We start from the raw sequence: 26,452 nt of genomic DNA, 5'->3' as shown, positions 1-26,452 counted from the left end.
CGGCCACCTCCTCTCCCAACCCTAGCCGCCCCTCTCTCCTCCTCTTCTCCCGCACGCTTAGCGAAGCTCCGCCGGAGATCTCCATCGCCACCGCCACCACGCCGTCGTGCTGCCGGATTCAAGGAGGAGCTACTACTTCCGCTGCCCGCTGGAACGGGGAGAAGGACGTCGTCTTCATCAACAACCGAATGTGTGACCGAGTACGGAGGTGCTGCCTGTTCGTGGCGCCGGAACCGATCGTGATCAAGATCTTCTACGCGCTTTTGCAAGCGGCAAGTGAACGTCTACCGCAGCAACAAGAGCCTCATCTTGTAGGCTTTGGAATCTCTTCAAGGGTGAGACTCGATACCCCTCGTTGCTACCGTCTTCTAGATTGCATCTTGGCTTGGATTGCGTGTTCGCGGTAGGAAAATTTTTGTTTTCTATGCAACGTTATCCTACAAGCAGAATTCTTTGAAATTAAACCATACTGAATCTTGTTATGCGAGAGCAATTTTCTGGTGTTAGTTCTGATGATGCTGTTGCCCATCTTAATAATTTTGTTGAATTGTGTGAAATGCAAAAGTATAAAGATGTAGATGGTGACATTATAAAATTAAAATTGTTTCCTTTCTCATTAAGAGGAAGAGCTAAATATTGGTTGCTATCTCTGCCTAAGAATAGTATTGATTCATGGACTAAATGCAAGGATGCTTTTATTGGTAGATATTATCCCCCTGCTAAAATTATATCTTTGAGGAGTAGAATAATGAATTTTAAACAATTACATAATGAGCATGTTGCACAAGCTTGGGAAAGAATGAAATCTTTGGTTAAAAATTGCCCAACCCATGGACTGACTACTTGGATGATCATCCAAACCTTTTATGCAGGACCGAACTTTTCTTCGCGGAACCTATTGGATTCAGCTGCTGGAGGTACCTTTATGTCCATCACTCTTGGTGAAGCAACAAAGCTTCTTGATAATATGATGATTAATTACTCCGAATGGCACACGGAAAGAGCTCCACAAGGTAAGAAGGTAAATTCCGTCGAAGAAACCTCTTCCTTGAGTGATAAGATTGATGCTATTATGTCTATGCTTGTGAATGATAGGACTAATGTTGATCCTAATAACGTTCCGTTAGCTTCATTGGTTGCCCAAGAAGAACATGTTGATGTGAACTTCATTAAAAATAATAATTTCAACAACAATGCTTATCGGAACAATTCTAGTAACAACTATAGGCCATATCCTTATAATAATGGTAATAGTTATGGTAATTCTTATGGGAATTCTTACAAAAATAATAGGAACACACCCCCTGGACTTGAAGCTATGCTTAAATAATTTATTAGTACACAAACTGCTTTTAACAAATCTGTTGAGGAAAAGCTCAATAAAATTGATATTCTCGCTTCTAAGGTTGATAGTCTTGCCTCTCGATGTTGATCTTTTGAAATCGAAAGTTATGCCTAATAAGGATATTGAAAATAAAATTGTTACTACAGAAAATGCCATCCAAGTTAGAATTAATGAGAATATAAGATTGATGGCCGAATTGCATGCTAGGTGGGAAAGAGAAGAAAATGAAAAACTAGCTAAAGAGAATAATGTAGCTAAAGTTTGGACTATTACCACCACTAGTAATGTTAATGATTCACATGTTGCTGCACCTCCTACTATCAATGGTAAAATAATTGGTGTTGGCAATGTTTCCACTTCTAATGCAAAGCCCGCAAAACTGCCGAAAACTGCTAAAACTGCTGAAACTGCCTGTGATAAAACTGCTGAAATTTTTTCCAACATTGGGGATGATGATCCCATTGCTTTAGATTATAATGGTTTGGATTTTTATGATTGCCACATCTCTGAAGTTATAAAGTTCTTACAAAAACTTGCTAAGAGTCCTAATGCTAGTGCTATAAACTTGGCTTTCACAAAACATATTACAAATGCTCTCATAAAAGCTAGAGAAGAGAAACTAGAACGTGAAGCTTCTATTCCTAGGAAGCTAGAGGATGGTTGGGAGCCCATCATTAAGATGAAGGTCAATGACTTTGATTGTAATACTTTATGTGATCTTGGTGCAAGTATTTCCGTTATGCCTAAGAAAATTTATAATATGCTTGACTTGCCACCATTGAAAAATTGTTATTTGGATGTTAATCTTGTTGATAATGCTATAAAGAAACCTTTGGGGAGAGTTGATAATGTTCGCATTACCGTTAGCAATGTCCCCGTTGATTTTGTTGTCTTGGATATTGAATGCAATGCATCTTGTCCCATTATATTGGGAAGACCTTTTCTTCGAACTGTTGGAGCTATCATTGATATGAAGGAAGGTAATATTAAATATCAATTTCCTCTCAAGAAAGGTATGGAACACTTCCCTAGAAAGAGAATGAAGTTACCTTTTGAATCTATTATTAGAACAAGTTATGATGTTGATACTTCGTCTCTTGACAATACTTGATACACACTTTCTGCGCCTAGCTAAAAGGCGTTAAAGAAAAGCGCTTATGGGAGACAACCCATGTTTTTACCACGAGTAATTTTATTTTATATTTGAGTCTTGGAAGTTGTTTACTACTGTAGCAACCTCTCCTTATCTTAGTTTTGTGCATTGTTGTGCCAAGTAAAGTCGTTGATAGTAAGGTTCATACTAGATTTGGATTACTGCGTGTAGAACAGCATTTCTTTGTTGTCACAAATTTCGACCTGCCTCTCTGTAGGTAGCTCGGAAAAATATGCCAATTTACTTGCGTGATCCTCGGATATGTACGCAACTTTCATTAAATTTGAGCATTTTCATTTGAGCAAGTCCGGTGCCTCGATAAAACCCATCTTTACGGATCGTTCTGTTTTGACAGATTCTGCCTTTTATTTCGCATTGCCTCTTTTGCTATGATGGATGAATTTCTTTGTTCCATTAATGTCCAAGTAGCTTTATGCAATGTCCGAAGTGTTAAGAATGCTTGTGTCACCTCTGAACATGTGAATTTTTATTATGCACTAACCCTCTAATGAGTTGTTTCGAGTTTGGTGTGGAGGAAGTTTTCAAGGATCAAGAGAGGGAGATGATACAATATGATCAAGGAGAGTGAAACCTCTAAGCTTGGGGATGCCCCGGTGGTTCACCCCTGCATATTTTAAGAAGACTCAAGCGTCTAAGCTTGGGGATGCCCAAGGCATCCCCTTCTTCATCGACAACATTATCAGGTTCCTCCCCTGAAACTATATTTTTATTCCATCACATCTTATGTGCTTTGCTTGGAGCGTCGGTTTGTTTTTTTTTTGTTTTTGTTTGAATAAAATGGATCCTAGCATTCATTGTGTGGGAGAGAGACACGCTCCACTGTTGCATATGGACAAATATGTCCTTAGGCTTTACTCATAGTATTCATGGCGAAGGTTGAATCTTCTTCGTTAAATTGTTATATGGTTGGAATCGGGAAATGCTACATGTAGTAATTCTAAAATGTCTTGAATAATTTGATACTTGGTAATTGTTGTGCTCATGTTTAAGCTCTTGCATCATATACTTTGCACCCATTAATGAAGAAATACCTAGAGCTTGCTAAAATTTGGTTTGCATATTTGGTCTCTCTAAAGTCTAGATAATTTCTAGTATTGAGTCTCGAACAACAAGGAAGACGGTGTAGAGTCTTATAATGTTTACAATATGTCTTTTATGTGAGTTTTGCTGCACCGGTTCATCCTTGTGTTTGTTTCAAATAACCTTGCTAGCCTAAACCTTGTATCGAGAGGGAATACTTCCCATGCATCCAAAATCCTTGAGCCAACCACTATGTTATTTGTGTCCACCATACCTACCTACTACATGGTATTTCTCCGCCATTCCAAAGTAAATTGCTTGAGTGCTACCTTTAAAATTTCCATTCTTTACCTTTGCAAGATATAGCTCATGGGACAAATAGCTTAAAAACTATTGTGGTATTGAATATGTACTTATGCACTTTATCTCTTATTAAGTTGCTTGTTGTGCGATAACCATGTTCCTGGGGACGCCATCAACTACTCTTTGTTGAATATCATGTGAGTTGCTATGCATGTCCGTCTTGTCTGAAGGGATATTTACCACTCATTTAATGGTTAGAGCATGCATATTGTTAGAGAAGAACATTGGGCCGCTAACTAAAGCCATGAATCATGGTGGAAGTTTCAGTTTTGGACATATATCCTCAATCTCATATGAGAACATTAATTGTTGCTACATGCTTATGCATTAAAGAGGAGTCCATTATCTCGTTGTCTATGTTGTCCCGGTATGGATGTCTAAGTTGAGAATAATCAAAAGCGAGAAATCCAAAATGCGAGCTTTCTCCTTAGACCTTTGTACAGGCGGCATAGAGGTACCCCTTTGTGACACTTGGTTAAAACATGTGTATTGCGATAATCCCGGTATTCCGAGCTAATTAGGACAAGGTGCGGGCACTATTAGTATACTATGCATGAGGCTTGCGACTTGTAAGATATAATTTACATGATACATATGCTTTATTACTACCGTTGACAAAATTGTTTCTTGTTTTCAAAACCAAAGCTCTAGCACAAATATAGCAATCAATGCTTCCCTCTCGCGAAGGGTCTTTCTTTTACTTTTATGTTGAGTCAGTTCACCTATTTCTCTCCACCTCAAGAAGCAAACACTTGTGTGAATCGTGCATTGATTCCTACATACTTGCATATTGCACTTGTTATATTACTCTATGTTGACAATTATCCATGAGATATACATGTTATAAGTTGAAAGCAACCGCTGAAACTTAATCTTCCTTTGTGTTGCTTCAATACCTTTACTTCGATTATTGCTTTATGAGTTAACTCTTATGCAAGACTTATTGATGCTTGTCTTGAAGTGCTATTCATGAAAAGTCTTTGCTTTATGATTCATTTGTTTACTCATGTCATTATCATTGTTTTGATCGCTGCATTCATTACATATGCTTACAATAGTATGATCAAGGTTATGATGGCATGTCACTCCGAAATTATCTTTGTTATCGTTTACCTGCTCGGGACGAGCAAGAACTAAGCTTGGGGATGCTGATACGTCTCCGACGTATCGATAATTTCTTATGTTCCATGCCACATTATTGATGATATCTACATGTTTTATACACATTATATGTCGTATTTATGCATTTTCCGGCACTAACCTATTAACGAGATGCCGAAGAGCCGATTCTTCGTTTTCTCGCTGTTTTTGGTTTCAGAAATCCTAGTAAGGAAATATTCTCGGAATTGGACGAAATCAACGCCCGTGGTCCTATTTTTGCACGAAGCTTCCGGAAGACCGAGGGATAGACGAAGTGGGGCCACGAGGTGGCGACACACCAGGGCGGCGCGGCCCAAGCCCTGGCCGCGCCGGCCTGTTGTGTGGGCCCCTCGTGAAGCCCCTTTACCTGCCCTTCCGCCTACATATAGCCTTCATCGCGAAACCCCCAGTACCGAGAACCACGATACGGAAAACCTTACTGAGACGCCGCCGCCGCCAATCCCATCTCGGGGGATTCTGGAGATCGCCTCCGGCACCCTGCCGGAGAGGGGAATCATCTCCCGGAGGACTCTTCACCGCCATGGTCGCCTCCGGAGTGATGAGTGAGTAGTTCACCCCTGGACTATGGGTCCATAGCAGTAGCTAGATGGTCGTCTTCTCCTCATGTGCTTCATTGTCGGATCTTGTGAGCTGCCTAACATGATCAAGATCATCTATCCGTAATTCTATATGTTGTGTTTGTCGGGATCCGATGGATAGAGAATACTATGTTATGTTGATTATCAATCTATTACCTATGTGTTGTTTATGATCTTGCATGCTCTCCGTTATTAGTAGAGGCTCGGCCAAGTTTTTACTCTTAATTCCAAGAGGGAGTATTTATGCTCGATAGTGGGTTCATGCCTCCATTAAATGCGGGACGGTGACGAAGAAAGTTCTAAGGTTGTGGATGTGTTGTTGCCACTAGAGATAAAACATTGATGCTATGTCCAAGGATGTAGTTATTGATTACATTACGCACCATACTTAATGCAATTGTCTGTTGTTTGCAACTTAATACTGGAAGGGGTTCGAATGATAACTCGATGGTGGACTTTTTAGGCATAGATGCATCGTTGGATAGCGGTCTATGTACTTTGTCGTAATGCCCAATTAAATCTCACAATACTCATCATATCATGTATGTGCATGGTCATGCCCTCTCTATTTGTCAATTGCCCGACTGTAATTTGTTCACCCAACATGCTATTTATCTTATGGGAGAGACACCTCTAGTGAGCTGTGGACCCCGGTCCTATTCTTTACATCTGAAATACAAATCTGCTGCTATTGTTCTTTACTTGTTCTTTGCAAACAATCATCATCCACACTATACATCTAATCCTTTGTTACAGCAAGCCGGTGAGATTGACAACCTCACCTGTTACGTTGGGGCAAAGTGCTTTGGTTGTGTTGTGCGGGTTCCACGTTGGCGCCGGAATCCCGGTGTTGCGCCGCACTACATCTCGCCGCCATCAACCTTCAACGTGCTTCTTGGCTCCTCCTGGTTCGATAAACCTTGGTTTTTTTCTGAGGGAAAACTTGCCGCTGTACGCATCACACCTTCCTCTTGGGGTTCCCAACGGACGCGTGCTGTACGCGCATCAATGCCTCCGGCGATGATTTCCCCCTCCGGCAGGGTGCCGGGAAGAGCTTCAGAACCCCCGAGATGGGTTTGGCGATGGCGGCCGCGACGGAACTTTTTGTGGATGGAGGCTCGGGTATCCAGGGTTTTCCCGAGAAGATGTATAAATAGGCGGAGGATTCAGGTCGGTGGGGCGCCTGTGGGACCCACACCTACCCTAGGCGCGGGCCATCCCTAGGCCACGCCTAGGGGTGGTGTGGGCGCCCTGGTGCGCCTCTTCGTCCCCCCTCTGGACTTTGTCTTCGTTTCGGTAAAATATTGACTTCGGCTTTTCTATCGTCCAATTCTGAGAATATTTTCTGTACAACTTTTCTGAAATACAAAAACAACAGAAAACAAGGAACTGACACTGTGGCATCTTGTTAATTGGTTAGTGCCGAAATTATGTAAAAGTGCAACGAAGTGTAAACAAAACACATATGAATTGGTGTAAAACAAGCATGGAGCATCAAAAATTATAGATACGTTTGAGACGTATCAAGCATCCCCAAGCTTAACTCCTGCTCGTCCTCGAGTAGGTAAGTGATAACAAAATAATTTTTGAGGTGACATGAAGCCAACACAATCTTGATCAAGCATGTAAAGCATTGTGAGCTGGGATCTAAGTACTCTAACATAGGCATGATGGATATAATTCAATTAAACTTAGCAACTATGTTATAACATGAAGAGTAACTGAAACAAAAGATCATGAATAATAGTGCATTAAAAGCAATTGTGTGTTTATGATCATAGAGTAAACATAATAAAGTAGTACTCAACATTTGCTTATGGAATAGCAAAACGTAAATGCAAGGACGCCTTCAAAGTTCAAAGGGTGACTAGATACAAATAATTTGAGAGCAAGCAATAGCACAATCATGAATCAATCGATAATAAGTCTAGGACTATGCACATTGCACTAAGAATTACAACTATGCTCTCTTAATTGGTGCATAAAGTAGAAGGTGGAGACTCAACATAAATGTAAAAGAAAGGCCATTCGCAGAGGGAAGCAGGGATTACCCATGTGCTAGAGCTTTTTATTTTAAAAGCAATAGGAGTGTTGAAAATATTTATTTTGAGAGTTGCTACTTATGTCAACGGTAGTAATAAATAGTATGCCTTATGCATAATTACTTCCTATAAGTTTGCTTGCATCATGCATAATATACTAATAGTGCTCACATCTTGTCCTAATTAGTTTGGACTTCCACGGATTTTCATCACATACATATGTTTTAACCAATTGTCACAAGGGGGTACATCCTTGCCTCCTGTACAAAGGTCCTAGGAGATGAATCTCATTTGATTTCTCAATTTTGATGTATCTCAATTTTTTGTACACATCCATACCGGGAAAACAAGGACAACAGATATTTGGACTTTTGCCCAGCTGAAACTTCCACCATGTGAACACAATGTTCCTCTCTAACAATATGCATACTCAAACCTTTGCAACTCATGGTAAATCTCCCTTACTTCAAACAAGATGAGCATGCATAGTAATTCACATGATATTCAACAAAAGAATATTCATGGTGTTCCCCATGAAAGCATGGTTATCACACAACAAGCAACTTATAAGAACTAAAAATGCATAGGACATAATACTTGCCACAATAGTTTTTAGACTACTTTTGAAAGTGCATAGAGCCCCCATGTGTGGTTTTGGTAATTAATGACAATCCCTATGGACTAATGGTTGCATTGAGTTATATGTGTAGGAGTTGTCCATAAGGCAATGCTTGAACGATTAGTTGGTGTCAAGGTTGCAATACGAACAAATGAGGTGCAAGTTCAAGATGATTCAACTCGAAAAGCTCACATGCTTGAAGCTTGCCATTCATATGTGCTCATGGATATGTGAAGATGCACCGAAGAAGAAGCTCTCCTATAGTGTATTATGGGGGAGCAATCCGCAAGACATCAAGCAAGCACAATCAAGAACGGCGTTCCATCCTTGTTGCGGTCAAGATCTTGATCATCGAGCTCAAGTGAAATGCGCAAGGTTATGGTTTGCTCTTGATAGGGTTTCTTTCTTACTGGTCTCGTGGTTTAGTTGGGAGACCGATTTATAGGATAATGGTCGTACTATCAAGGGACTCTCGAGTGAGTAACTCGGTCGTATCGCTCGGAGTACGGTCAAACCTTTGCATCCTTGCATCATCCTTCTTGGTTGTTATTTGGATCTTATCCATGTGGTGTTTTCGAGCTTGTGGTTATTTCCATGACAAGCTCTAGTTCATCGAAAACGAATTTTGCATAGATCACTTGTTACGTTTTCGAGTTTGGTGATTTTATTGATTTCTCGTATTGAGGTGTTGCACCTCTAAAATTAATAGAAAATCAACCCCCACTAGTTTCCATATTTTCCAAGCTCGCCGTACGTAGACACGCTGTTGGGGAACCCCAAGAGGAAGGTGTGATGAGCACAGCAGCAAGTTTTCCCTCAGTAAGAAACCAAGATTTAATCGACCAGTAGAAGAAAGGCGTGACTTCTGAAGGTGTTGCTGACTGACTAGTGGCAGGACGCACTACAGGCGTCAGCAACAAAGTGGAACCTGCACACAACACAATCCAAATACTTTGCCCCAACTTACAGTGAGGTTGTCAATCTCACCGGTTTGCTGAACACAAAGGATTATACGTATCGAATGGAAGGAGATGTTTGCAGAAAGTAAACAAAACATGATTGCAGTAGAATTTATCAGTAAAGGAAATAGGACTGGGGTCCACAGTTCACTAGAGGTGTCTCGCCATAAAGAAATAGCATGTTGGGTAAACAAATTACGGCTGGGCAAACACAGAATATCGATTGATACATGACAAGATGATTACTATGATAATTTGGTATTGGGCATTATGATGACCCACAAGTATATGGGGTGTATCGTAGTACTTTCGATAAATAAGAGTGTCAAACCCAATGATGGCGCGTAGTTGACACGTCCGTTGGGAACCCCAAGAGGAAGGTGTGATGCGCACAGTAGTAAGTTTCCCTCAGTAAGAAACCAAGGTTATCGAACCAGTAGGAGTCAAGGAACACGTGAAGGTTGTTGGTGGCGGAGTGTAGTGCGGCGCAACACCAGGGATTCCGGCGCCAACGTGGAACCTGCACAACACAATCAAAGTACTTTGCCCCAACGTAACGGTGAGGTTGTCAATCTCACCGGCTTGCTCGTAAACAAAGGATTAGATGTATAGTGTGGATGATGATGTTTGTTTGCGAAGAACGAGTAAAGAACAATTGCGATAGATTGTATTTCAGATGTAAAGAATTGGACCGGGGTCCACAGTTCACTAGTGGTGTCTCTCCCATAAGATAAATAGATGTTGGGTGAACAAATTACAGTTGGGCAATTGACAAATAAAGAAGGCATAACAATGCACATACATATATCATGATGAGTACTATGAGATTTAATCGGGGCATTACGACAAAGTACATAGACCGCTATCCGAGCATGCATCTATGCCTAAAAAGTCCACCTTCGAGGTTATCATCCGAACCCCTTCCAGTATTAACTTGCAAACAACGAGACAATTGCATTAAGTATGGTGCGTAATGTAATCAACACAAATATCCTTAGACAAAGCATCGATGTTTTGTCCCTAGTGGCCACAGCACATCCACAACCTCTGTCCTAGATTCAATGGAGGCATGAACCCACTATCGAGCATAAATACTCCCTCTTGGAGTCACAAGTATCAACTTGGCCAGAGCCTCTACTAGCAACGGAGAGCATGCAAGAACATAAACAACATATATGATAGATTGATAATCAACTTGACATAGTATTCAATATTCATCGGATCCCAACAAACACAACATGTAGGATTACAGATAGATGATCTTGATCATGATAGGCAGCTCATAAGATCTACTGCTATGGACCCATAGTTCAGGGGTGAACTACTCACACATCGATCCGGAGGCGATCATGGCGATGAAGAGCCCTCCGGGAGATGATTCCCCTCTCCGGCAGGGTGCCGGAGGCGATCTCCTGAATCCCCCGAGATGGGATTGGCGGCGGCGTCTCTGGAAGGTTTTCCGTATCGTGGCTCTCGGTACTGGGGTATTCGCGACGAAGGCTTTATGTAGGCGGAAGGTCGGAGTCGGAGGAGGCACGGGGGCCCCACACGCCAGGGCCGCGCGGGCCCAGGCCTGGCCACGCCGCCCTAGTGTGTCGGCGCCCCGTGGCCCCACTTCGTTTCTCCCTCGGTCTTCTGGAAGCTTCGTGGAAAAATAAGACATTGGGCGTTGATTTCGTCCAATTCCGAGAATATTTCCTTTGTAGGATTTCTGAAACCAAAAACAGCAGAAAACAGCAACTGGCTCTTCGGCATCTCGTCAATAGGTTAGTGCCGGAAAATGCATAATAATGACATATAATGTGTATAAAACAGGTGAGTATCATCATAAAAGTAGCATTGAACATAATAAATTATAGATACGTTTGGGACATATCACCCAACGTGGAGCAGAAGGTGTTGACAAGCAGTTTCGATGAAGGATTCACTGTAAATGCTCACAGACAAGTATTCAGGGGGTTTTGATATAGCAGAATAATAAAATACAAGTAAGTAAAATGCGAGAGTAATAATTGCAGCGAGTGGCCCAATCCTTTTTAGCACAAAGGACAAGCCGGTTTGTTTACTTATGATGACCAAACGTTCTTGAGGACACACGGGAATTTATTCTAGTGCTTTCGCTTCATATAGTTGATTAATCTTCATTGTTTTGATAAGTGTTGTGTGGGTGAACCTATGCTAATGCACCGCCCTTCCTAGGACTAATACATACTTGTGATTAAACCCCTTGCAAGCATCCGCAAATACAAGAAAGTAATTAAGATAAATCTAACCACAACCTTAAAATCTGAGATCCTGCTATCCCTCATGCATCGATATACCAACGGGGGTTCAGGTTCCTGTCACTCCGGCAACCCCACAATTAGCAAACGAATACAAGATGTATTCCCCTAGGCCCATAAAGGTGAAGTATCATGTAGTCGAAGTTCACATGACACCACTAGAAGAATAACACCACAACTTAAATATCAAACCATTAAATATTACTCAACATAGTTCACTACTAACATTTAGACTTCACCCATGTCCTCAAGAACTAAACAAACTACTCACAAGACATCATATGGAACATGATCAGAGGTGATATGATGATGAATAAAAATCTGAACATAAACCTTGGTTCAATGGTTTCACTCAATAGCATCAATAACAAGGAGTAATCAATACCGGGAGAGTTTTCCCTATGAAATAATCAAGATTCAACCCTAGATGTTACAGCGGAGACGAGGTGCAGCGGTGGAGATGATGGTGTCGGCGGTGGAGATGATGGTGTCGGCGGTGGAGATGATGGTGATGATGATCCCAATGAAGTCCAGCTCGATGGCGGTGACGATGGCGACGATTTCCCCCTCCGGGAGGGAATTTCCCCGGCAGATTTCAGCCTGCCGGAGAGCTCTTTTCTCTCTGGTGTTTTCCGCCCCGCAGAGGCGGCTGTGACTATCCTCGATGTTCCCCCGCACCTTAGGGTTTCTCGTAGATGAAGTACGCGAAAGGGAGATGGCCGAGGGGGGTCGTGGGCCCCCTCCCCACAAGGCTGCGCGCCAGGCCTGGTGGCCGCGCCGGCCTATGGGGGGGGGCATGGTGGCCCTCCTCGGCCTCCCCTTTTGGCTGGCTCCGTCATCTGGAAAAATAGGAGCTTCGGTATATTTTCCGCCAATTGTTGATCTTCAGAAATATTGCATCCTGATGTGCTTTTTCCAGCAGAATTCTGACTCCGGTGAGTAATTCTCCAATAATCATGAAACATGCAAAATAGGTGAAATAACATAAGTTTCGTCTCTAAATATGAAATATATCAATGAATAACAGTAAATTATGATATAAAATAATGATGCAAAATGAACGTATCACATTACAACATAATACATAGACCGTAATCCAACTGCATCTATGACTAATAAGTAATAACCCACCTTCAGGTTAGTATCCGCACCCCTTCCAGTATAAATTTGCAAGCAACAAACTATCGCATTAAGCAATGTGTGTAAAGTAAACAATAGAATTACCCTTGGATAAAACGTTGTTGTTTTCTCCCTAGTAGCAACAACACATCTACAACCTTAGAAGTTATAAATTCACTCTCCCAGGAAACTAGAAGCATGAACCTACTATCGAGCATAAATACCTCCTCTTGGAGTCACAAGTGTCCACTTGACCAGAGTTTCTACTAGCAACAGAGAGCATGCAAGATCACGAATAACATATGACATGAATATATAATAAATCTTAACCTAGTACACAATATTCATCAGATCCCAGCAAACCAAACATAGAGCATTACATAAAGATGATCTTGATCATGTAGGGCAGCTCAGCTCACAAGATCGATACATGAAGTACAAAGTGGAGAAGACAACCATCTAGCTACTTCTATGGACCCATAGTCCAGGGATGAACTACTCACGCATCACTTCGGAGGCGGGCATCGCGATGTAGATGCCTCCGGCGATGATTTCCCCCTCCGGCAGGGTGCTGGGAAGAGCTTCAGAACCCCCCGAGATGGGTTCGGCGATGGCGGCCGCGACGGAACTTTTCGTAGATGGAGGCTTGAGTATCTAGGGTTTTCCCGAGAAGATGTATAAATAGACGGAGGATTCAGGTCGGTGGGGCATCTGTGGGCCCCACACCTACCCTAGGCGCGGGCCAGCCCTAGGCCGCGCCTAGGGGTGGTGTGGGCGCCCTGATGCGCCTCTTTGTCCCCCCTCCAGACTTCGTCTTCGTTTCGGTAAAATATTGACTTCGGCTTTTGTTTCGTCCAATTTCGAGAATATTTCCTGTACAACTTTTCTGAAATACAAAAACAGCAGAAAACAGGGAACTGACACTTTGGCATCTTGTTAATAGGTTAGTGCCGGAAATCATGTAAAAGTGCAACGAAGTTTAAACAAAACACATATGAATTGGTGTAAAACAAGCATGAAGCATCAAAAATTATAGATACGTTTGAGACGTATCACTACCGTTTGTGAATTGTTATTGCAGCTAGGGCAGAAGAGCAGACTTAGAGCTAGATGACCCAAATTTCCTTCTCATAAAGTGGTGAAAGGATAGAGATGATAACCTAGAGGGGGTGAATACATTCTACAAAATTTCCTTAAATCTTTTACAATTTTAGGCTTGTGTGCCTAATGCAAACTAGGTGAGGCAATACCTAGATAATGATACAAGGTACTTCAAGCACGAAAGCTATCACAAAGTTAAATAATACAAGTAAAGAGATCGGTTAGGAAGACGTATTTTTGTGTTCCCTTCCTTGGGAGGATGGTACTTTGCGCCTGAGAGATGTGGGATCCCACGAAGGATTTTCCAACGCCACGAAGGATCACCTTCTTCTTCGGAGCCTATCCCACGAAGAAATAGCTCGCTCACATGTGGTAGACTTTAAGGTAGTCTCCAAACTCTCACAAACTTCTTCTTAGAGCAAATTCACAACCCGGATGCTTCCGAGTGACGCTAGACTCACAAACCCAAGAGTAACAAGTTTGCTCGATGAACTCAAGGGGGAATGATGGTTGGCTTCGTGGGATCATAGATCGGGACCTCCTCTTGCCTTCTACCAAAAGGATTTGGCTTTAAGTGGGTAAAATGGGAGATCTAAGCTATTTGGTGTTTCACTAATGGAGTGAGAGAGCTCAAGGATATGATAGAAATAGTTGACCTAACATTATCAAGCTGGAAGAAAGGGTATTTATAGGTTGGAGGAGAAACTAGTTGTTTTGAAAAAGTTACAATGGGTTAGTCCGGCGGAAAGTCGGCACTGCCGGAGCTCTTGCTGGACCAACCGACGCCTAGACTGGTGGGCCAGTCCTATCGACGAAATGGCTAGAAGACGCGCTAGGCAGGCCGCTGAACCAGACCAGCGACACGGCCAAGAAGCCAACTCCTGAGCTGAACCATTCCTGTGGGCCGGGCCTACGCCGACACCTGCGCCGGAACAACCGGCTGGATATGGACCTCATCCGGGAGGTCAATCAGTATATCGTTTCGGCCCGCACCGGTTTGGCTCCCGACATCCAGCCGGTCATTCTGGCGGTGAGTCCGGCGTTGCCGGTTTGGCCGCTGGATTTTGCTGAAAACCTTCAAAACGGTTCATTCTCCTCCGAACTATGTCTCCTCTCTTTTGTGTGATGGTATTTGGGTGGTAGGCTGCTGACAACATCCCCGATAAGCACATCAAGACTGCCTCTCTTAATAGTACGGTGTTTACAATAACTTAAACATAAATCAAGAGAAAAACAAGCCAAAACAGTGACACTTCTCTTGAATAGCAATCGGAGGGTCTCTAACCATCATTCGTCATCACTTGTGAACTAAAACCTGTAGTATCATTTAGAGGTAACATTAGTTCACACATTAGCTAGAATATCATCATTAACCAAAATAGTAAAATATCCTCCAAGTGGCTAGTGGGTCATGCAATGGTGTCATTTCCAGATTATTGTTGTTGAGAGTGAGTTGCAAGGGTTACCATCAAAATGTCTCATCAAGCACACAGAGTGAAGGAAACTAAGCTAAATGAAAGTTAGGCAACCTAAGATAAAATAATTTCTCTCCTACTAACTGCAATGGCTCCATGTTAAAAGTCCTAGCTGGCAATGACTTGTAGCGTGCTCTTTTTAGATGTGGCAAGGGATATTTTTCTGAGCCTATACACATGCCTACTGGCTGAAAATAGCAGCCACCGTGGTTTCCTAGAAGCAGGCCCTGGTCCATGGACCCGGCGCACGCTCCGGTGAAGCTTCCCTGGCCTCGGGGTCTGCGCATGGATAACTCGTGGGTGGGCCCGCCCGCCCGTCCCCTCACCACGCAGATTTTTGTACCCGCCCGCGTAAGGAACCCCACCAAACGGATTAGCCCAACCCACCCCGGCAACCAGCAGCAGAGGAGCTGAAAAAGACAGCTAGGACAGCGGCGGCCAGCCCAACCACCGGTCGGAGCGGCGGCGAGGGGGGATCCGCCATGGTCGGCCTCGTAGGTGGCGCCGCGCGGGGCTGGAGGCTCAGCGACGAGGCGGCCGGTGCTGGAGGAGCGGCGGCGGAGGCGGAGCACATGCGGCGGCTGCACGGCCACGCGCCCGCCGAGAACCAGTGCACCTCGGCCCTCGTCAAGCACATCAAGGCCCCCGTGCACCTCGTGAGACGCCCACCCTGTCCCCTTCCCCCTTCCTTCCGATGCTGTTCCTTTCACTGTTGCGTGGGTTCGTCGATTCCCTTGCCGTGCTCGCCTCGGTTGGTGGTGGGTGCTGTCTTTTCCTGGATCTGGAGCTCTCCTCTCGCTGCGCTTGGTTTCTCGATCTTGTTCGGATGCTTCCCTGTCTGTTGATACCATTGGTGTGGTGTAGCGGAGTTCAATGTGCCGATTCCTCTCTCTTTTCCTGGCGGGCGGATGGATATCTGTTTCGTGGCGCGGACTTGTTTTGATTGATGTGGTGCCGGGTTTGCAGGTTTGGTCGCTGGTGCGGAGCTTCGACCAGCCGCAGCGATACAAGCCGTTCGTCAGCCGCTGCGTGCTGCGGGGCGGCGACCTCGAGATCGGCAGCGTGCGGGAGGTCAACGTCAAGACCGGCCTGCCGGCCACCACTAGCACCGAGAGGCTCGAGCAGCTGGACGACGACGAGCACATCCTCAGTGTCAAGTTTGTTGGCGGCGACCACAGGCTCAGGGTACGTGCTAGCCATTTCGTGCTATACTTCTTACAGTACTTGCCAAATGTTTCAGTTCAAGTCTGATGCTAAAATGGCCATAGATGTTAGCTTGAGGATATAACATTGAAGCTTTGTCTGGCAGATCAGAAAGCTTGTTTTCATTTATGTGTCGTCACAAATATATATAGCATTTCACTCACTGCATCTCTCCTTTGTAACTACGCATCTAGCTTCTGAAGATATCACCCGAGTGTTTATCTGTCAGAAAGCTTGTTTTTTATTTCAGTGTTGTGACAAATATATACTCCGTAGCATTTTACTCTCTCATTTGTGTAACTACTAATCAGAAATAAAGCATTTAGCTTCTAAAGGAGATCACCGAGTGTTTATTGGTCAGTCTTACTAGAAAATCACTTATTTGACCTACTAAGCAAGGAACATGATCATCATACCTTGCAGTGTGAAATTTGCATGCTTTGTCTGCCTTCTCTAGAAGGAAATCATGTGTATGAATCTGGTTGATCTGCATGTGGCTTTCCTGTTTCTCGAACCTCGCAAGTAGAAGATTTTGACCACAGTTGCTACTATTGTAAAGCAAAGTTTTTTGATTGGACATGCCTACGCTGATGATCTTTACTACTTCTTTAAGCGTCTGTTTGATCCATGCTAATCTTCTGTGTTGCCACTTCTTCAGAACTACTCATCCATCATAACTGTCCACCCAGAGAGCATTGATGGGAGGCCAGGGACGCTTGTAATAGAGTCCTTCGTGGTTGATGTGCCTGACGGCAACACAAAGGATGAAACCTGCTATTTCGTTGAGGCCGTGATCAAGTGCAACCTCACATCTCTCGCTGAGGTATCGGAACGGCTAGCGGTTCAGTCACCTACATCGCCGCTTGAGCAATAGCATCCACCCCGGCACGTACGTGTGAATCAGCATGAATAAGAAGATTCAAAGGCCAGCCAGAAATTTCCATCTTTTTCAGAATGGTAGATTCTCCATTTTGTTTTCACATGTCTTTTGTAAGGATTAGTATGTAGGCTATGTATTTGTAGTAGGTAGCTAGTGATGCTTTAGGTCTTAGCAACTGCACCTAAGCTACCTCACGGTTATGTATGCATACGCAGTATGTATATGTAACAGAGAAGCATATGGAGTAGTTTTTGCCATCTTTGGTGCATTTGAAACAACCTAGTGTTTTCTTTTTCTGCATTTGCGATGCCTATTGTACTATATTTTCGGATGACTTTCCACTAACACTTGGGATTGGGGATTTTGACTTGTAGATTTTGGGAATGCGCTGTAATATATACATTGGTGGAAGAGTTCTCATTCGCTGCTACTGAAATGGAAGTAAATGGATATTTTTCTTTGCAATTTTAAGCACTTGGTGGAAGAGTACTCCTCTCAAAGTTAAATGATAGTATATCTGTGTCAACAATTCTTAGACGAGGTCATGAGTTCTTGTGATTGTAAGAGACAGAATTGATGAGGAAAATGTCTAAATTTTCCTGTGTGCAGTCAGCCATTTCCTGTGTGAGGTCAGCCCCTCCTCCGAGAGTTCCAATAGCTAATGGGGGACGTTCAGCGCGCTATGAGATGGATGAAGCTGAGCTAGTAGGCATATCTTTAGAATATTTTTTTCGAAAAATGGCGCTTTATTACTTCAGAGTTTGACGTAATACACCCGGTCTCCGCATATCTTTAGAATATGGAAGATAAACACATGTAGTTGCTCAATTCTTTGCCGGCTACTTTGTACTGTCTGAACTTTGTCAAAATCTGGATGTATCTAGATGTTATTTATTGTCTAGATACATCTAAATTTTGAGAAATCTCATATAATCTTCCTTAGATAGAGGGGTATATCTTTTTCAACAATTTTTACACAAGATCACGAGTTCTTGGTATTGTAAGAGACGGAACTGGTGAGGAAAATGTCTAAATTTTCCAGTGTGGAGTTAGCTTACCAGCCCTTTTAAGTGTAGGAGTCACGACGAAGAGGATAGAAAATCATCCTTCTATCGAAAATGCCTTCGCGCAGCTGATCTGGGGCGTTGTTGATATCAGCCTCCGTCCGTGCCGCTGTAAGATTCGGGTGCCGGGCCCACGTGCTGCAAGGTTTGACCGGCATTTTCCTCCAATACGCGATGGACGCAGTACGATACGGCGGGGGGGGCCGTGTACGATATACGGTCGGGGCCCGCAGACGACGTGTGGTATCGTTCAGAACGTGGGCTTGGCCAGTTCGAATCGAATCCCACTCGCCTCCTCTCTGGGCTGTAGCACACACGCGACAACCGCCGTCTCCGTCTAGATCCCGACGGGTGGCGGCGATGGAGGTCCATGGCAGCCCCCAAGGGTTCACCCAACTTCTCCTAAGGTCGATCTCAGAGTCTCGTTTCCTCTTTCAAGTTCGGTTTTCTCGCCGGCGGCAGTCTGACTCAGTTGCTCTCGTCGGCTCCAGCATGGGAGTTCCAGGCCTAGATTGGCCGGGGCTAGATCGGGAGGACGCAATCCAGAAGGAAGACGAGTGCAGCAGCCCAAGCTGGAGCGTCGAGTCTGGGAGATCTGGTAGCAGCGGCGGATTTCACGGAGTGCTCGGCGCCGTTCCCTCTGTTAACTCTTCCGATTTGCCTCCATCCGCGCATACATGGGAGAAGAGGTTCGTTGCCTTTTTCTGAGATCTTAGGATGGTCACTGTTTGTTGGTATACACCTGCAAGATTTTACAATTGGTTTGGTCATTTGGGCCGTAATGTGGGTTTTGAAGTAACAAATGAATTTTGGTTCACATTGAGAGATACAGAGTTCGCATCGTATGATATTGTGTGCAGATGACCGAGAAACAAAACATTTCGTAGTGTACTAGCATAAGTTAGGCGTATTTGACTGGTATGCTCTGTATTTGAATGTATATTCCTTGAGACTTGCAAGCCACCTATTTTCAAGTTATTGGCCGTGTACAGCCGTGTTGTCTGGTTTAGTCTGACTCATATCTTTATTTTATTTTTGTCTAATTAACACGGCTGACAGGGGAATCCCAGCATATACTTTGTTTGGATATGATAGTTTTGCTAATGTTAAAATGCCAGTTGACAATGACTGACTCAGTTCAACTGGCTGTTAGATAATTAGCTATAAAGATAGTTTAGAGATGCATGTGGTACAAAGGGTGTTTAGTTCTTCGCTGTTGTAATATGAAATATTGTGGGGAATCCTTTAGTTCAACATGAAATATTAGGCTCATTCCAAATTACTATATTTTCTCTGTATCACCCATTAGTTTTCCCACATGTTTTTCATCTGTTTTCTTGGTCTGACATTTTGTTCCTGTTTGAGTCAGCGTACCCATATTTATGATTTCTGGTGCAGCAGAAAAAATGATTGCCTTTACCAATGCCGTGCCAGAATGGCTATGCAAGCCACGCCAAGAAAAGGTCATTCTCTTCTCACTATGCTAGTGTTGACATATGAATTTAGCATGGTCTTACTGGAACATTGTTTATCCTATTGTTCAAAAAATCGGCCGAGATACCGATTTATCGGCCGATTTATCGTAAATCGGGTGGTAACCGATAAGATTTTAGCATCTCGGCTAATTTATCGCTACATCGATATTTTGGCCGATTTTCAGTCCGATGACCGATATTTTGGTCGATTTTCAATGAAATTTCGCTGATATTCGGTGTGCCAGTCGTTATTTTTGTTTTATTGTCTTGTAGAACTATACATTAGCTCAAAATTTTCATTTTTGTTGATTCAAATGCAAGAAATCAAGGTAATACTTCTGTTCAATGCTTCAATATTATCTATGCATAGCATATTATATAAAATTTAGTGCTGAAAATTAGAATTTACAAAAAATTAAGCCGATAAATGGCCGACCAATAAAATCGATTAATCGTCCGATAAGCGATTAATCTCCATTTTAAGGCTGACCGATAAGTTAGCGATTCAGGATTTCTTGAACATTGGTTTATCCTGCAGCTATTCTCTTGGGAGGCATTATTTGGCCATGTGGAGCTTTTGAAGGAAGACAAACTATCTATGTTACCTCATCTATACTCAAAGGCCCTGCTGTAAGAAGTTTATCAAAAATTTATTGGTTATTACTACTATATGAAGTAAGCTTAATAGACAACCTTAAGATTGTTTAGCTTAGGATCACAAATTGTGACATGTTTGTCTCTTCTACTACTACTCTCCTTATAGAAGTTTGGTACTGGCTGTTTCTTATTTTGGTTGTATGCTAATTCTACACAGGTCAAGTAATATTTGGTTGCTATGTTTAGCATAATTAATTGACCATCAACTGTTTTGTATTCATATGAGTTCACTTGGACAGTTGGGCTTCAGTTACTTTTAATCTGTTGTCCCATTCTTTTCTTCCGTGTAACAACATTTGAATCCTGTCAGGGCAGCATGGAAGGAGCCTTGCATTGTATTTTGTCCAGACAGGAGCCTTAGGCATAGCACAGTTGTCCATTTGATTCGTCGGTGGCATGCAGATAAATGAAATCTTCTTGTTTTAGAGGTAAGAAAGTGTCTAATCTTTGTACCGAACCTAGCAAAATCTTGGCTGCTATTGTAATGCTAATTACATAATTATTTTATCTGCAGCAAGGAGTTGATGCTAAGTTGGCTCTTAAGCCTTTCATGCCTGCGGCAATCCAAGTTCTTGAGTGTTCTTTCCTTTCTGGAATAAAGTATGTTCCAACATCGAACCTTATGTTATTCTACTTCATTACTAGCAACGCAGAATATATGCAGATTAAAAGCTCGACTTTCTTGTCGACAGGGCTGGGAAAATAAACCCATTGCTGGCAGTTCTCAAACCGAAGCTCGTGCTGGTATGAAGCGGCATATTTTCTCGCATCCATCAGTGGAGCTACTTTCCTACAAGCCAATTATTATTTAACATATGCTGCACTTCACCGTGGAGTTTCCTGAAGAAATGAAGTCACGGTGCCCACTGAAGGAGGATGCTCCATGGTCGTTGCTGTATTACTCCAAGGGCACGACCATCGAAGTCCCGAATACACGGGAAGAATTTGAGGTGCGACTTGCAGCCAATGTCGCCCTTGGGTTGCAGCCTAGGCAGTTGGACGGGACCATCGCTGTCGCGAGGTTGAGAGCAAAGCTCCATCTCAGCAATGGACAGTATATGATGGTCGCTCCAAAGGATCGGCCTGATGGTCAGTCAAAGCAGCAGTTGCTACACTAGGGAGCTGCCGATGCAGGCCGGTTGTTGTCAGCGTTGCAAGATAAGGGGATGTCATGTTCTTTTTCTGTAGATGATGGTGGGTTGGTTGTGGTTACTAGTCCGGGAGACGCTCTGGTGAAGATTATGTCTGAAAGAACTGTGATTTACTGTGATGATGAGGATGTAACCAAGAAATTTTATGATGCTATCAGTAGTGTTTGTAATGTAATCTAAGTTCTTGCTACATGAGCATGAAAGGATGGATGTGGAATGATGTGAGTACCGGTTCATTAGGTCTCCATGTACTTTATAAAACTTTAACCATTAATTTTATCAACAAAATATGAGATGTATGCCACAAATTTTATACTATTAGATTTATATTCTAAATAAGTTTGATGCTACCCCTCAGTATCGGCTGCTTGAGCAAAAATTTATATGCTAGCGAAAACTTCTGTCAGGTTGTTTCAAATGGTATGGCAGATGTGTGTTAGTTGGTAGTCTTTAGTTGTAATAGGCTGTTTCATACGTTCTTGATCAAGATCTCGTACAAGCTGGCATCTTGTTACGTTATAAGATGCCAGCTTGTGTTTCAGGCCATGAGTCGGAAAGATTCCTGGTTTCTGAACAGCAAAGGGTAGAAGGAAAAGCACTTTGGAATAAAGCAAAGAGCAACACAGTGCAGGAAATTCATTGCGGATGTGCGATATGTTTTGTTATCGAAAAATTCTATTAGTCTATTTATCAACAAATTCGTTTAGTGTGAATTCATGCTCCTTAATGCTGAATGATGATTTCTCTATTTCATCCACAACAGGGGTCCCCGCGGCACGAGAAGACAAAGTCAGTGGGTGTTTTTTTGAGGGCTGCATGCTGATATCTTCTTGATTAATCTCACCTGGAGGTATCTGCAAGGCTAGAATAGATACAACCATGTAATTCCTAAGAATTTTTTTGTTTTGACTTGTCTCCTCTACAAGATACAACAATGTACAATTTAGGGGTTTTATTTATTTGAGGGTTGCATGCCAATATATTTTTGATTAATGTCGTCCTATATTTGACATAAAGGACTCTATTATATCACACTGTGAACGATATGGAGATTTTTTATAAGTACTGCTTGGGCTATACAAACTCAAATTGACAAGGCGACGATATCGCACCCAGGAGGTATGTTAACGATATGGAGATTTTTGATAAGTACCGCTTGGACTATACAAAGTCAAATTGACAAGCACTCTATGATATTACGCTATGTACACTATGGAGATTTTAACAAGGACTATATGATATTACCTGGTGTACGATATAACTATTTTGTTGAGGACCGCATGGCTATACTAGACGACGCCCCAGATAGAGATTTCTGTCCAGCTGCAGTTGCAGTTGCAGCAGTCGTCATCGTAGTCGCAGCAGTCCCGCTGCCCCATGGCTGTTGTGTGTGTTCGCCCTCTGAGTCTAAACTTGGGACGGTGGATGGGTAACTTTATGATAACCCATATCGGTACTAGAAAGGATATTTTCATGCTGGACTGACCTACCATGAAATAGATGTATACAAGCATATTCCATCGATGTCTCAAAAACCCATATCGGTACGAGCTAGGCTAAAAAGTGAGTGAAAGCGTAATTCGTAAGACTTTTCTTGTGGGACCTGTCACCTTTTTTGAGTTGCAGGTGTTTTAATTTCGTGGAGGGTTAAAGAGTTTTTGGCCACAAATACCAAGTACTTTATGATAAACCTAGAGTACAATATGGATGGCGCGCTAAGGACCGCATAGGGATAAACGAAATGTCGACACCCGAAGGTATCTAGGTGCGCCAAGCGATTCGATTGTTACTTGTTCTTATGCTAAGAACAAAGGGAAATTTTGTGCTGGACTTACCTAATCGCATTGTTTCTTTTGCGCATTGTAGTATGACGTGTACCACATGTATATTCTTAAATGTAGTATGATGTGTACCACATGTATCACTCTTAGTTATAGTATCACTCTGAATTTTCGCGAATCTTAGACACGGCTATGTCGCACCCAAAGGTTATTTCTTACAATGAGAATTAAGGAAAATTTCATGCTGGACTTAGCTATCGTGAAATAAATGTATACAAGCATAATCCATCGATGACTCAAAACCGATGATCAGAATATATCATAAGAACTTTATGATAACCCATATCGGTATGATCGAGGTTAAAATATGTGCGAAAGTGTAATTCGTAAGTTTTTTTTTGTGTGTGTATTGTCTCCTCTTTTAGTTGCAACTCGAATCCCTAAGCGACATCAACTCGAATCCCTATACAAACTCAAATTTACAAGGTGACGATATCGCACCCAGGAGGTATGTTAAAGATATGGAGATTTTTGATAAGTATCGCTTGGACTATACAAAGTCAAATTGACAAGCACTCTATGATATTACGCTATGTACACTATGGAGATTTTAACAAGGACTATATGATATTACCTGGTGTACGATATAACTATTTTGTTGAGGACCGCATGGCTATATTAGATCATCTAATAATACGATGGGATCACACTCAGAGGTATAAGCAGGGCTATAACAGATGTAATTATGTAATTTTTAAGATTTTTGTTTTTGTATTTTACTTGTCTCCTATGATATGCAACAATGTACTATGCGAGCGTTTTATTTATTTGAGGGGCCAATGCCAATATCTTCTCGATTAATGTTGCTTCTATTTGACGACACATCAAGGACTCTATGATATTTACACTATGAACGATATGAAGATTTTGATAAGGACCGCATGGACTATACAATTTTTAAGGTTTCACCGGTGCAATTTTTAAAAAATTTGTGTCTTTACTTGTCACCTATATGAGATGCAACAATTTACCATGTGGGTAATTATTTTTTCTTTTATTGAGGGCCGCATGATAATTGATCCTCTCAATTATCGGAGACAGGCCGATGCATAGAGGATACATAAAGACTTTATGATATTACCTAGTGTACGATATGTTTTTTTTGTTAAGAACTGCATGCCTATACTAGGTCACACCATAATACGACGGTATCACACCCGGAGTTTTAGCAGGGATAAAATAGATGCTATTATGTAATTCTTAATGAATTTTTGTTATGAATTGTCTCCTTTATGAGACGCAACAATGTACAATGCATGTTTTTTTTTATTTGAGGACATCATGCCAATATCCTCTAAATTTCCTTAAATGACCTCGGTCGAGAGGACTATATCTTCTCGATTAATGCCGCATGTATTTGATATAAGGACCTAGCGTTCGGTATGGCTGGTGTGATAAGGACCACATAGCCATTTTTAGTCCCCGTCTTCTCCCTTCTTGGGAGAGGAGGATGGTTAGTCTATTGGAAGGCGGTGGCGGCGACGTTCGGGTCGATGAGCTGCAACTTGAGCGGGCAGATGACAGCGACGGGGCACTTCTCGCTACGACCCTTGTACTGCATTACGCCGCGCTTCGATCTGGAACTGCCCTGCCTCCTTTTCTTTGGTGAACGCCGCCGACAGCTTGGGCAGGGCCTTAGCGACTCCCCCACCTTTACACGCACGGCGGTGGTCTTCTTTGCGCCCTGGTCGAAGGTACCTCATGGAGGGTTTCTTAAGGACCTAGTGTTGCACAATTACGGGGTACCAATGGTAGTCGGTTGAGGTATGTATCATTATACTCTCAGGGGAAGGATGTTCAGCTCCGTCCATTCGACCATCTTGTCTCAGCTTCAAGCAGGTGCTTTGGTTCGTACAGTAACTCATAATCATGTATCGTTTTGTGATTTTGTCAGACTGAGACGAGTTCAACAAAGATTGTTAACAAAGATTGTTAGCAGGTAGTTGTGCTACACATTGTATTATCCCTCCGTCTATGATGTCCGGGGTGACGTTGGCGGCTGCGGGCATGGTCGAGTATCAGCGAATGCAAGTAATGTTGATGTCCGGATGTGTAATTCGTAAACTTTTTTTGTAGGTTGGCTCGTCTCCTCCTCGTGTTCCATAAAGCACATCACGATTGACCTAGCGTATGGTATGAATGGCGTGATAAGGACCGCATATCAATGTCTCGACCGCAAACCTCTGTATGGTAGATATGAAGGTACCCCATGGAGAGTTTCTTAAGGACCGAGTGTTGCACATTTACGGGGTACCGTATCCTTATAGTGGTGCACAATAATGTTACTGCTAGTGTGCTTTGTCTCCCATACAACACCCAAAAAGGACTATGGTGAGGACGACCAAAAAGGACTATGGTGAGGTATCTATCCATTGCGGCCCCAAGATGGGTTGGATGAGGACTTCATAGGATTTCGAACGTACCGGACGGCTAATATAGAAAGCACTGCATATGGTATGAGATGGGTACCGTATAGTTGGTTTCATATGCGGAATCAAATCGTAGGCGGGACTATGGACCCCGCGAAGGTATCTATGTGCCCCAAGGGATCCGATTTTCTTTACTTTTTAATGGAATAAAAATAAATCCCAAGTATGCATGCATAATAATTCGACGACACAACCCCGGTGACATCAGGGGTGTCACAAGGGTGGTGATCCGCCGTTGCAACAAAAGCCATGCCGGTAAGCGAGATGCATGGTATCTTTTCTTGTAGTTTGGCTTGTATCCTTATTGTGTTTCGCAAAGCACCTTACAATTGACTTAGCGTACGGTATGAATGGCGTGGCGAGGACCGCATATCAATGTCTCGACCCTAAACCTTTGTATGGTAGACATGAAGGTACCTCATGGAGAGTTTCTTAAGGACCGAGTGTTGCACAATTACGGGGTACCGCATCCTTGTAGTGGTGCACGATAATGTTACTGCTGGTGTGATTTGTC

At 42.8% G+C, this 26,452-nt stretch overlaps 1 protein-coding gene and 1 pseudogene across 2 annotated transcripts; both read left to right on the top strand.

The window, feature by feature from the left end:
• Positions 1-15,591: 15,591 nt before the first annotated feature.
• On the top strand, positions 15,592-17,954 carry LOC124707459 (abscisic acid receptor PYL5). 2 transcript variants are annotated; one of them, XR_007004867.1, is made up of 4 exons: positions 15,592-15,894; positions 16,205-16,423; positions 17,100-17,398; positions 17,696-17,954. XR_007004867.1 is itself a non-coding variant. In XM_047239113.1 (3 exons), exons 1-3 carry the CDS (start codon positions 15,721-15,723, stop codon positions 17,313-17,315), a joined length of 609 nt encoding a protein of 202 aa, XP_047095069.1. In that variant the 5' UTR covers positions 15,594-15,720; the 3' UTR covers positions 17,316-17,786. The 2 variants fall into 2 exon arrangements, 1 of the variants encoding a protein (XP_047095069.1); XM_047239113.1 differs by having other exon boundaries at positions 15,594-15,894; positions 17,100-17,786.
• A 694-nt stretch (positions 17,955-18,648) lies between these two features.
• Positions 18,649-21,995, top strand: LOC124707458 (annotated as a pseudogene).
• The last annotated feature ends 4,457 nt before the right edge of the window (positions 21,996-26,452 follow it).

This window comes from Lolium rigidum, chromosome 4, assembly GCF_022539505.1.
Source record: "Lolium rigidum isolate FL_2022 chromosome 4, APGP_CSIRO_Lrig_0.1, whole genome shotgun sequence".
Lineage (NCBI taxonomy): Eukaryota > Viridiplantae > Streptophyta > Magnoliopsida > Poales > Poaceae > Lolium > Lolium rigidum.
The sequence above is the reverse complement of the archived record's forward strand: the minus strand, read 5'-3'. Positions and strand labels throughout refer to the sequence as shown.

Bases quoted from the DNA above. Each gene is read 5' to 3' on its own strand.
- LOC124707459 (XM_047239113.1), top strand. From the start codon at position 15,721: ATGGTCGGCCTCGTAGGTGGCGCCGCGCGGGGCTGGAGGCTCAGCGAC. The intron at 15,895-16,204 runs GTGAGACGCCCA...CCGGGTTTGCAG, and splicing joins TCAAGGCCCCCGTGCACCTC to GTTTGGTCGCTGGTGCGGAG. The intron at 16,424-17,099 runs GTACGTGCTAGC...CCACTTCTTCAG, and splicing joins GCGGCGACCACAGGCTCAGG to AACTACTCATCCATCATAAC.